Source organism: Lactuca sativa, chromosome 2, assembly GCF_002870075.4.
Source record: "Lactuca sativa cultivar Salinas chromosome 2, Lsat_Salinas_v11, whole genome shotgun sequence".
NCBI classification, from domain to species: Eukaryota; Viridiplantae; Streptophyta; class Magnoliopsida; order Asterales; family Asteraceae; genus Lactuca; species Lactuca sativa.
Genome location: NC_056624.2, coordinates 163,671,408 through 163,684,180, shown reverse-complemented (window position 1 = coordinate 163,684,180; position 12,773 = coordinate 163,671,408). Strand labels below are relative to the sequence as shown.

General features: G+C 40.1%; 1 protein-coding gene across 1 annotated transcript; it reads left to right on the top strand.

Annotated features, from left to right (window-relative positions):
- Window positions 1-404: 404 nt before the first annotated feature.
- Window positions 405-1,356, top strand: LOC128132070 (uncharacterized). The gene is made up of 2 exons (XM_052768111.1): window positions 405-476; window positions 560-1,356. The coding sequence occupies exon 2, from the start codon at window positions 569-571 to the stop codon at window positions 1,172-1,174; it is 606 nt and encodes a 201-aa protein (XP_052624071.1). The 5' UTR covers window positions 405-476; window positions 560-568; the 3' UTR covers window positions 1,175-1,356.
- Window positions 1,357-12,773: the final 11,417 nt, after the last annotated feature.

The following is a 12,773-nucleotide window of genomic DNA, read 5'->3' as shown; positions in this document are numbered from 1 at the left end:
ATAGTACATTGGAGAGGGTTTTATTTTCAAGCGATAGTGACGATTTATAAGTTTTTTTTGGGATAATGTCATAAAAAGCCTTAATTTTGTAAAAAAAAAAGTCGGTTTTACCCTCCGACGGGTTTTTGTGTCATTAATGCCGCATACTTGTCTCACCTTTTGCGTTTATGCCAAATACCCGGTTGCAAGAGGGTTTACCGGTGACCCCTCTACTTACCCCTCAACTTTTCCCCCCGTTTCTTAACCAATGAAGAAATTAACCCCGTTTGGTAAATGTTAGACATAGAGCTCCACACCCTCTCTCCGAAGCGTCAACTCAATTGCAGTCAATCGTAGTCTACTGAGAAAAATCTTGGGCTTTTGGAAGGGAATCATCATGAAATTTGGGTATTTGAAGAGGATTGGGTCTACATTGTTGGTATCGTTGTTCTAGCAGGAAGATAGTTGGGTGATAGTCTCGTTGAGTTGTTGAACCAGTAAGTTTCTCAAATCCATGATTAAAGCAATTATCTAGTTAATATTCTTCGATTTTGTTTGTAAAATCTTTTTGATTTTGCAGGTAACTGTAATGGCTTCATCGGATGACGTTTTCAAAGAACTATTTGCTAGTATATACGAGCCCTTCTCTGGACTAAATGAGATGGATTATGAGCTCCATGGTATTTATATGGATCACGAACCAGAGCATGAGTTCGTGACTGCGCTTGATAAATGTAGGGACGTCTTTCTCAATGTTCTACTTAGTGATGAAAACTTAAGGAATTCAAGCATGGCTGATGAAATCAGAGCACAAGTTTATCATGCTAATGAATGGCAAAGTGATGAAGAAGGTGAACAAGAGGCGGTGAAGAATAAGTACAGAATTCATGATCCAAACACACCATGGGATAAGATGGAACCTAAGGTAGGTGATATGTTTGAGTCTCCTGCACAACTTAAGTTTTGTATTCAAAATTATGGGGTGTCAAATGGATATCAGATATACTTTGAAAAATGTGATAAAACTAGACTAGTTGCAAGATGTGGGAAGAGGACAGAGATGAATGATTGTCCTTTCAGATTGTATGCTGGATGGATGTACAATGAAAAATCATTTCAAGTTAAAAATTTGGTTGGAGAGCATCGTTGCAGTAGAAGTTCAAATTTGGAAGTCTTGTTTCCCCTGAATGGATAGGTAGGCATTACATTACTGAAATTGCAAACACGCCTAAGATGAAACTTAGGGACATGATTGCCGATATCAAACAAAGGTTGAGATGTGTAGTATCCATTGGGCAAGTCCGTAGGGCAAAAAAATGGGCCACTGAGTTGATTGAAGGAAAACTAACTGAACATTATGCTAGGGTATGGGGTTATGCTGATGAATTATTAAGGTCCAACCCAGGTTCAACATGCAAAGTTAGTGTCGCTGTCAATCCAGATGGGAAGAATTACTTCCACAGATTTTACATTGGTTTCAAAGCTTTAGGTGATGGATGGAAATTAGGGTGTAGAAGAGTAATTGGTTTGGATGGATGCTTCCTGAAAGGACAGGTGAAGGGTGAGTTGTTGACTGCCATTGGTAAAGATGCTAATAACCAGGTATATCCTATAGCATGGGCTGTTGTTGATGTTGAAAACAAGCCTAACTGGACTTGGTTTATTGAGCTTCTTAGAGATAGTGTAGACCTTCATGATGGCAGAGGATTGGTGGTGATATCTGAACAACATAAGGTTTGTTTTCAATACTCCATTTTATATAAATGTTAATACAATTTAAAAGGGATGCATATTGACTTGAATGTTCTTGTCTTGTAGGGATTGGTTGAAGCTGTAAAAGATATACTCCCAAATGTTGAGCACAGGCAATGTGCCAGACATGTTTATGCCAATTTCAAGAAAGCATACACAGGGTTGGAGTTCAAGAAATTATTTTGGGTTGCATCAATGAGTTGTGTAGAAAGTGACTTTATGAGGCACATGGAAACCATCAAGAAGTTGAGCCCATCTGCATATGAGTACTTGATGTCAAGACAACCAAAAACATGGTGTAGAGCTTACTTTGATAGGGGTTATGCGTGTGTCATTAAGAGCTTCTCAATCCAAAGAAAAGAGGCAGACCAAGGAAACATCCATTGTTAACTGAATATGATGAGTCATTAAGAGCTTCTCAATCCAGTCAGCCTCTAATGCAGAAAAACAAGTTAAAGAAAAAGCATCAAGTTCCAAGGTTTTAAAAGCATCAAGGTCCAAAAAAGAAGCAACCGGATTTGATGAATCATTAAGAGCTTCTAAATCCAGTCAGCCTCCAAAGAAGAAAAATAAGTCAAAGAAAGAAGCATCAAGTTCCAAGGTTTTAAAAGCATCAAGGTCCAAAAAAGAGGCTACTTCACCTCATAAAGAAGATGTTTCTGCAACTCAAAAAGAAGTTGTTGTTGATGGTATTCAGATTGGGGAAGGTGATGGAATTCATAATGAGGATCATGGTGATAGTATTGAGACTAGGGATCATGGTGATGATATTCAGATTGGGGAAGGTGGTGGTATTGAGACTGGGGGTCATGGTGATGATATTCAGACTGGGGATGTTAATGATGTTATTATTGAAGATTGTCATATTGTTGAAGAAGTTGAAGTGGTTGATGTTGGAAAAGAAGATGTATTGCTTCCAAGGGTTGGTTTAGATCTACACAAAGTACTTGATGAGGTTGAGCAGGGGCTGGACGAAATATTAAGGGAGGGTAGTTTTCAACAACAATCAGAAACCTATGATGCTACTCAATCAGATTATGGGGATAATGTTGAGTTTAATGATGGAAAAGTTGATGGTGTCCTTGTAGATAAGGTAAAATTGGATGCTGAACAGATTGCATCGATGTTGGAAGCAAGATATAGCATGGAAGAAATTGAAGGTATGGAAGGGGTAGAACTGGAACTAGATGACATGCTACCCGTTGAGTTGGTAAGAAATTACTTTTTTGTAAGTGTTTTTCATTATTTTTCTCCAATTTAATTTATTTATGTAATTATCAATATCAGGATATGGAAGATGTATTGGATCATCCTTCTGATAATGATGATGAGGCTATTATTGATGATGTTGATGGTATTGTTGATGGTGGTGGTGAACAAGAAGAAGGAGGCGATGATGGTCACTTGGGTGATGATGAAGGTGAACAAGAAGAAGGAGGTGATGATGAAGGTCCCGATGATGTCCCTAGATTGACAAGGTTGAGAAAACCCTCTGAAAGGATCATTTTGCAGAAGTTGAAGAAGACGGTGCTTGACAAAAATGGAGGTGGTTCATCTGCTAGCAATCCAGTTAGGTTGGAGTAGTTGGTTAAGTGTTTTGGGGGTGTAGTGGGGAGGGTAAACACGAGCAGATGGAGCCCTTTTTGCTAAATATTATTGTCATTCCACCCACTAAATGCAACATACATCCACTTGTTTTATGTTATAAAATTGGTTGCCTTTTTTGATAATTTATTTAGGTTTTTGGATACAATTGGATGGCTGCTACGTATTAGTGAGATGTAAAAAACCTTATGCAATTAATACACCCCTTTTTATTTGTGTTATGATGAATGTGTTACCCATTGTTGTCATTTTTTATTACCATTTTATGCATCTTACTTTCCCATTTGTGTTATGGTGAACATGTGTACCATTATTGGCACATTTGAAAACCATTTATGCATCTTACTTCCAATTCGTGTTATGGTGAACATGTGTACCATTATTGGCACATTTGAAAACCATTTATGCATCTTACTTCCCATTTGTGTTATGGTGAACATGTTTACAATTATTGGCACATTTGATAACCATTTAAGCATCTTACTTCCCATTTGTGTTATGGTGAACATGTTTACCATTATTGGCACATTTGATAACCATTTAAGCATCTTACTTCCCATTTGTGTTATGGTGAACATGTTTACCATTATTGGCACATTTGATAACCATTTATGCATCTTACTTCCCATTTGTGTTATGGTGAACATGTTTACCATTATTGGCACATTTGATAACCATTTACGCATCTTACTTCCCATTTGTGTTATGGTGAACATGTTTACCATTATTAGCACATTTGATTACCATTTTATGCATCTTACTTTGAATTTGTGTTCTGCTGAATGTGTAGTTACCATTTTCACAAAAGCATTCATAAAATAGATCATAGCCATACAAACTTTAATACTATTGCACCATTCAAACTTTTACAGATTTAGTACATCTACCAATGTAATAAACTACACTACAAACTTGTTATCATTTCATCTAACTTACATCTTAATAACCACCGCAACAAGACATACCAAAATACTCACTAGCAGCCCTACAATCAGTTTGAGCAACATCACAGATTCGATATCTTTATGTTGAAGGTTCAATTGCTTCTTAAAAGCCCTAAATTCGTCTTCTTCTTCATCAACCCATTTGAAATGACCACAACCACCATCTTCATCCTACAAAAAGAAGAATAAAATTACATAAAGAAGGGACGATAGTAGAGAGAGCATAATTAGGGCAAACATCACAACAATTACCTGGTAATTAGGGCAGCCACGAAACTTTCGTCCTGGGTTTTCTGGAGTGCATGAAACATAAATAGGGCAAATATCACCACAGCTACATCGTATTATCTCCCGATTTTTCCTTCTTGATGTGCCACTCCAGCTTGAATTTGATTTCGACGTTGTCATTTGGTGTACAAATCTGATTTTTTTTCGTGATGTTCTTCAAAAACCCAGCTTAGTCGTTTGGTAAATGGGGTTAAGAAACGGGGGGAAAAGTTGAGGGGTAAGTAGAGGGGTAACCGGTAAACCCTCTTGCAACCGGGTATTTGGCATAAACGCAAAAAGTGAGACAAGTATGCGGCATTAATGACACAAAAACCCGTCGGAGGGTAAAACCGACATTTTTTTTACAAAATTAAGGCTTTTTATGACATTATCCCTTTTTTTTTCAATTAAAATTGCATTAACATTATGCAAAAGGTGCGATCATTAGGTAAAAATAGTTGCTTAATAAGTTATTTTATTTGAATATAATTGAAAAAAATGTCAAAATAGTACAATATACTTAGGTCCTCCGAAGTACCATCAACGGAGGGCTTCGTTGTCCATGTTGGCATGACCCACAAAAACGAACACCACTCAGGTATCTCGTTGTTGCTCGTTGTCGTGAAAAATTGTAGTCGGGAGGATGAGAGACGACAATAATAGGAGTTTTTGGGTGTTTGACATGGTTGTCTAGCCGTTCAACGGTTAGTTTTTTATTTTACAATTTTTTTAATAAAATTTTGCCTATAAATATCACTATATACAAACATATTTTTCGCAACATTATTCACTTACTCTATTTACATACACACATTTGTATTATTTTAAAATCCAAAAACCATGAATCCCAATTAAAATACCTCACGATTAGTCAATCCACATGGATGTCTGAAGTAGCCCGTGCTACCCCATAAATTTCGTTTAGAAAGATAATTTTTTTGTGAAATTTTATTTTATACTGCAGTGTTATCCAAAAAAAAAAATATAGGATGTCTTATATTATAAATTCAAAATATTTAAAGTCCAAATATAATAGTCGAACTCTTTTAAAATAGCCCAAATAGCCCAAAATGTTTAAGCTCAATCTTTTAGAAATAATAGATAGTCTAATGTCAAAATTCTTGTATCCATTTGATAGGAAAAAAAGGAAACATGAAATAGAAACAGAAGCAACAACTACTCGACAACACCCTTGCTCCATCCATTCCCCTGCTCGATGTAGTTGTTGCTTCCGTCATTCACTATTGTCGGCGACCAATGACTTATCTCCGTCCAGCGACTTTGAGCCTTCATTTACTTTGCAGTTTTTTTTTTCTTATTTTACATTACGCGGAACTTTTTTTGTGCTACCCCATAACTTTAACCTTGGCCCCGCCACTACCCCACCAAACTATCAAAACCACAAGCCCAATGTGGTTTTATGAATTTGCTTCAAGGTGGTTTCTTTATCCAACAAACTCAACTTTTTCAACAACCATATTAACCTTTCTCGCCCTTTCCACAACAATTACAAACCACTTTTGTATACCAACAACCATTCCAACTATAACTTTCACAAACGCAACCTTCACAACTACGTTTTTCACTGCCGAATTCACCAGATTTTGTAGCTGAAACACAACATTCACCACCATCCCAACCAAAAAAATAAAAAAAACAGTTGAAACCACTCAAACCAATCAGAGCGAAGGGCGGAGAAGCTTTATGCAAAGTTCTCCAAATGTGATTTTTGGCTGCGAGAAGTGCAGTTTTTGGGGCATGTCATCAATCAAGAGGGTATTTCGGTTGACCCAGCTAAGGTGGAGGCTGTGATGCGATGGAAGGTACCGAGAAATGCCTCGGAGATTCGTAGCTTCTTGGGTTTAGCGGGTTACTATCGGAGGTTTATACAGGATTTCTCCAATATTGTTGTGCCATTTGACCTGTTTGACCAAGAAGAATGTGACTTTCCGGTGGGATGAGGATCAGTAAAGGGCTTTTGAGACCCTGAGGCGAAGATTATGCGAGGCGGGCTTTTGAGACCCTGAGGCGGAGATTATGCGAGGCTCCGGTCCTAGTACTGCCCGAGGGGTTGGATGATTTAGTGGTATACTGTGATGCATCGATTTCAGGATTAGGTGTGAGGCATGTGATTGCTTATGCCTCGAGGTAGTTCAAGCCTCACGAGGCAAATTACCCTACACATGATCTGGAGTTGGGGGAGGTAGTGTTTGCCCTCAAGATTCGGAGGCATTATTTGTATGAGGTGCGGTTCGTTATTTATACTGATCATAAGAGTCTAAAGTATTTGATGGATCAACAGAACCTCAATACGTGGCAGAGGAGATGGTTGGATGTGCTGAAGGATTATATGTGGCAGAGGAGATGGTTGGATGTGCTGAAGGATTATGATTGTGAAATCATATACCATCCAGGAAAGGCCAACGTGGTGGCCGATGCATTGAGTCGCAAGGCGACGGGGTCCCCGATCAGGGATATTTGTATAAGGATGATTGTGAGTTCACCTTTGTTGGACATGATTCGAGGGGCCCAGGTCGAGGGGGTGAAGAAAGATAATTGGAAAATGGAGAAAATTCGGGGGCAGTATCCTTTGTTTGTTAAGGATAGTTGCGGCTTGTTGACGCAGTGTAGCCGATTATGGGTGCCAATATCAGGGGGAGTGAGGCAGAGGCTGTTAGAGGAGGCGCGTAAGTCCAAGTTTACTATACATCCAGATGCAACAAAAATGTATATGGACTTAAATCTGAGTTATTGGTGGCCCTGCATGAAGCGGGAGATCGTTTGGTTTATGGAGCAGTTCTTGACCTGCAGGAAGGTCAAGGACGAGTACCAGCGACCTCATGGCAAGGTTCAACTGTTACCCATTCTCATGTGGAAGTAGGAAGAGATCACTATGGACTTCATTACGAAGCTACCGAGGACGGCGAGGGGAGTAGATGTCATATGGGTTATCGTGGATATATTGACGAAGAGTGTCAACTTCATTCCGATCTCCGAGAGTATATCTGCAGAAAACTTGGCGGACATCTATGTTCAAGAGGTGGTGGCAAGGCACGGGGTGCAGGTGTCAGTGGTTTCGGATAGGGATTTTTAGTTTACATCCATATTTTGGAAAAGTTCCACGAGGAACTGGGTACTCAGCTACATTTCAGTACAGCATATCACCCTCATACTGACGGTCAAAGTGAGAGGACGATCCAGACATTGGAGGACATGTTGCGTGCATTCATGCTGGATTTTGGAGGAAGTTGGGATACATACCTCCCACTGGCAGAGTTCTCGTACAATAAAAGTTATCATGCTAGTATCGATCAAGCTCCATTCAAGATGTTATGTGGTCAGAGGTACAGGACCCCAGTGTGTTGGGACGAGGTTGGACATCGGGTGATAGGAAGCACGAAGGTGGTACTAAAGACCACCGGGTTGATCCAGCAGGTGCGTGACCGTTTGCGGGTCGCACATAGCCGTCAGAAGAGTTATGTTGATCGACAGCGATCGAATCTTGAGTTTCAGGTGGGGGATTTTGTTTTGCTGAAGGTGTCACCCTGGAATTGGATTATCAGTTTTCGTAAGAGAGGCAAGTTGGGACCTCGATTTATAGGCCTGTTTAGGATCATTGCCCGAGTGGGCAAGGTAGCCTATTGTTTAGAGCTTCCGGAGGAGCTTAGTCAGATTCACAACACATCCCACGTGTCTCAGCTTCGAAAGTGTGTTGCTGACGAGTCCGCGGTTACATCCTTGGATGATATTCAAGTGGATGGGGGCCTGAATTATGTCGAGAGGCCGGTTGCCATTCTAGACAGAAAGACGAAGGGACTTCGGAACAAGGAAGTAAAGTTAGTAAAGGTGCAATGGCAGCACCAAAGGGAATCTGAATGGAATTGGGAGCCAGAAGAGGAGATGCGGGAGCATTACCCCGAACTATTTTCAGTTGCAGACTTCGAGGACGAAGTCTAGTTCAAGTGGGGGAGAGTTGTAACATCCAAAATTCTAGTATGTCTTGAAACCCTAAGGAATGTTAATTTTTGCATAATTGGTCCCTTAAGTACGCTGGACGTACTTAAGTGTACGCTTAGCGTACTACATGGAAATGGTCGCGGAGAAATTAGGGTACGTTGGGTGCCAGGGACACAAAACCCTAAATTCTGGACTTGAGGTTTATTTAAACAACTTTAAGTCCTTTAGAATAAACCCTAGAGAGCCTCCATAACTTTAGAACGTTCATATACTCCTGGAAACCTTGTGAGATCATTCTTGAGCCTTAAAGAGTGCATTTGTGGCCTTTTAGTGTGTATTTCAAAAGAAGGGGTGGTCAAGCAAGATTGGATCAAGTGGGTGCTTCAAGATCCTGCACCAAAATCATCTTGCAAAGCTTCTGGAGGTAAAAAGCTTGCATCTTTCCTTCCTAATCTTTAGATCTAGCTAGGGTTTTTGTTGGTTTGTCCGTTTTGATGAACTTTGGACCTCTTTTGTTGAGCTAAGCCTCCCCATTTGATATGAAAGATAGATCCGAGGCCCCCTAGTCATTTAGATGTATAAAAATGGAAGCTTGATGAGAGATTTGACCTCATGCATGGGTAAAAGACCTTGGAAAGGTCTTAATGGAGTAGTTGGGTGTGTATGAGACATGCAAGGGCATAAAGTTGCCAACTTTATGCCTTAGGACATCTTTTTAGACTTAGATCTAGCTTTTGGTCGTGAAGGATTCGAGCATTAAGCACTTAATGGAAAAAGTGCTTAAAATGGTTGTACGTAGTACGTAGACCCTAAACCTTCATTACGCTGCGCGTACCAGGGTGGTACGTTGGGCGTACGCAGCTCAGTTGGGCCCTAAGCTGTTTTGAACCCTTGGGCCTTTAGGCCTCTTTTGGTTGTTGGGCTTGATTGGATTATGTGAGTTAGAGGCATTTTCATCTGTTTGGGCTATGGACTTTTCGGTTGGGCCTTATTGGGCCAAGGGGCCCATTAAGGATATTGGACTTGGACTTTGGGGCCCATTTGCAAGAAAAAGGTAATTAGGCCTTAGGAGTAGAGTTTGAAGGTTGGGCCTTTCCTTGGGTTATTTAAGGTCTTGTCATTGATTATATTATTATTGTTATTATTCATCTCGGGAGGTTGTGGACTATTAGGAGGGCAGTATTTGTATTCATCGGATGGAGGTGAGTCTTCTCACCATACCCATGGGTCTAAGGCACCAAGGTCGGCCCATTATGTGACTATGTTATATGTTTTAGTCATTATGTGACTATATTATGTGAGTTGTTCATTATGTGACTTGATACGATATGTGATTCTGTGTTTTGCATGGAAGACCCCAGGGGGGAGCCCGTGTGTGACATCCCCATTTTCTCGACCAGAAAAGACTGATTTTGTTTATGCTTTATAAAATCAGAGTACCTATTTTAATAAAAATGTTTGCGGAATTTGTTCCCAGTAAAACATGAGAAATACGTTATCAAAGCATGTCCGAATAAAAGTATTTTTATTCATTTTAAAACATTTGTGTAACACCCGAATTCCAAGGTATTATTTTTATTCTTTTATTTTTGGGTGATGTGAGGAGACTTGGCGAGTTGGAGTCTAAACTCGCCGAGTAGGATCGCGGTTTTGCACGCGGGTTCGCGTCTGGACTCAGCGAGTCCACGGTGTTTAATGAAACCCTAATTTCCAGGGTTTGAAACCTATTTAAAGGGGCTTATGGCCGTCATTTGCGGCCACCAACCCCAAAGAGAAACCCTAAAGAGATCTTGAGCGTTTTGGGAGAGAGAGGAGGCCATTGTTAACCTTTGAAGCATTTTTTGGCAAGGCAAAGGAGGTTCTAGCTAAGAGGAGGCAAAGGAGGTGGACATCCATCGAATTTGGAGCTTAGAGCATCACTTTGGAGGTAATATTTTGGCTCCCTTTCTGTTGTTATGATGAACATGGGGGTTTAGGGTTTCTTGACCCCTTTATTGGTTAGATTTGATGTCCATTTCATCCCTATTTGTGATGAGGCTTGAAATGGGATCCATAGAGGTCTAGAGAAGCTTTATTCCTTAAGCTTTATGAGGATTCATGGGAGTTTTGACCAAGGGTTATGAGATATGGGGCTAAAACATCATATAGGAGCAAATAGATGTTGTTTGAGCATCAAGGTTTGGACTTTACGTGATTATCATGCTTGGGGAGGCCAGATCTATGATTGTATGCAACAGATCTGACCTCAGAAGTGGGATTGAGTTTATGCATGGCATGAACTTGCCGAGTCTGAAGAACAAACTCGGCGAGTAGTATGAAGTTTGCCCGTAACCACTCAGTGAGTGGTCTTGTCGAGTTGAGGGAACCAATCAGTGAGTCAGGGTGAGTCGGGGGAACTGAGTCAAGCCGGAACTCGTCGAGTTGTTCTTGAGACTCGGAGAGTTGAGTCGTGGTGGCCCCACGATTCATGCCAGGTGGAACTCGTCGAGTCAGGGAGGTACTCGGCGCGTCAAGAGAGGATCCAAGAGAGTCAGTGGACACGTATAGACTCGCCGAGTCGCCCTAGTGCACTCGCTGAGTCCGGTCAAAGTTGACCGTTGACCTTGTTGACTTTTAGGGTTGAGTGCAGTTGTATTTATGAGTGTATTACTTTGTGTGATTAGGCGGAGGCTAGATCACATTTATTCCGAGACAGATATTTACCCAGACATCGAGGTGAGTCTTCTCACTATACTTACCTAGAGTGGTATATTGTGTAGACCAGAGGGTCTTATGTGTTATGTATGAGATTATGTGCTATGTGTTATGTGTATGTTGTATGTTGTTATAGATCGGACCGAAGGGTCCAACGATACAGACCGGGCCGGAGGGCCCAACGAGCTATGACCGGAGCAGAGGGTCCAACGAGCTACGGGACTGGAGGGTCCCGCTGAGACATATCGACCGGAGGGTCGTATTATAGCCTTGAGTGGCGTATGTGTTGTATGCGGTATATTTGGGGAACTCACTAAGCATTTATGCTTACAGTTGTTGTGTGATGTGCTCCAGGTACCAGTGATGAGCGCGGGAAGGCGTCGACATGATCCGTACACACTTGAGGAGTTTATGTTTTGGATTCTGGGGAGATGTCTTTGTGATAAATACATTTGAAACAATATCTTGATGTTATTTTGTGAAAAATGATTGTTTTGAAAATGAAAATTTTGTTTTTTGAAAATTTACGTTGTTACAATTTGGGATGCCATCGTCAATATAGAAACATAAGCATAAACAGAACTTACATTCATTATCACTAGTGATTTATATCTCCTTAATCTCTCGGTGTAATGTGACTTCATATCAACACTTGTGATATAAATAAACTGAGTGGGTCAGGTTGGGAAACCTGGTGAGTACATAGGGATTTCAATCCCACAATGTTATATCATATATATAATTTAGAACTCACAAAATATATAATTTCACCATATATATATATATATATATATATATATATATATATATATATATATATATATATATATATATAAGCAACTCTTATCCCACCACGTCGATCCTCACAACGAGACTATCCATACTCTCAAACCTAAGATTAACTGTTTTACCTAATCCATACTCCCGGATCATAAATGAACGGCTTTAACTAATCCATACTCTCAGATTAATGACGAATGGTTATGCATAATCCATACTCTCGGACTAGGGACGAATGACTAATCCATACTCTCGGATTAATGACGAATGATTATGCCTAATCCATACTCTCGAACTAGGGAAGAATGACTATGTCTTAATCCATACTCCCGGACTAAGGAATCCATACCCTCGAATTAATGACAGTTGACTATGTCCAATCCATACTCTCGGACTAGGGACAATGACTGTGTCTAATCCATGCTCCCGGATAAATGACATATACTAAAGTTCTATTCTCTGAGTATAACTCACTTGTACTCGTAATAATATACTACCCAATATTCCTCATAATTAATTTAGGTCTACTCTTTATCCTAAATCATCATATATAATCAGGTATGTTCTTTAACACGTATTTCAGGCAACATCAATTAACTCGCACATAAACATATAATTAATACTTCAATCAGTACTTGTATTAAAATCATGTTCATGAAAGGGACTATGCACTCACCTGATACGGTGGTGACTCGGTACTTAGACAACACTTCGTTACTCTTAAAACAATTTCCCTCGACAAAACCTAGTATCATTACCACTAGGGTTTAGTTCAGTATTTACCGAGACTAATTT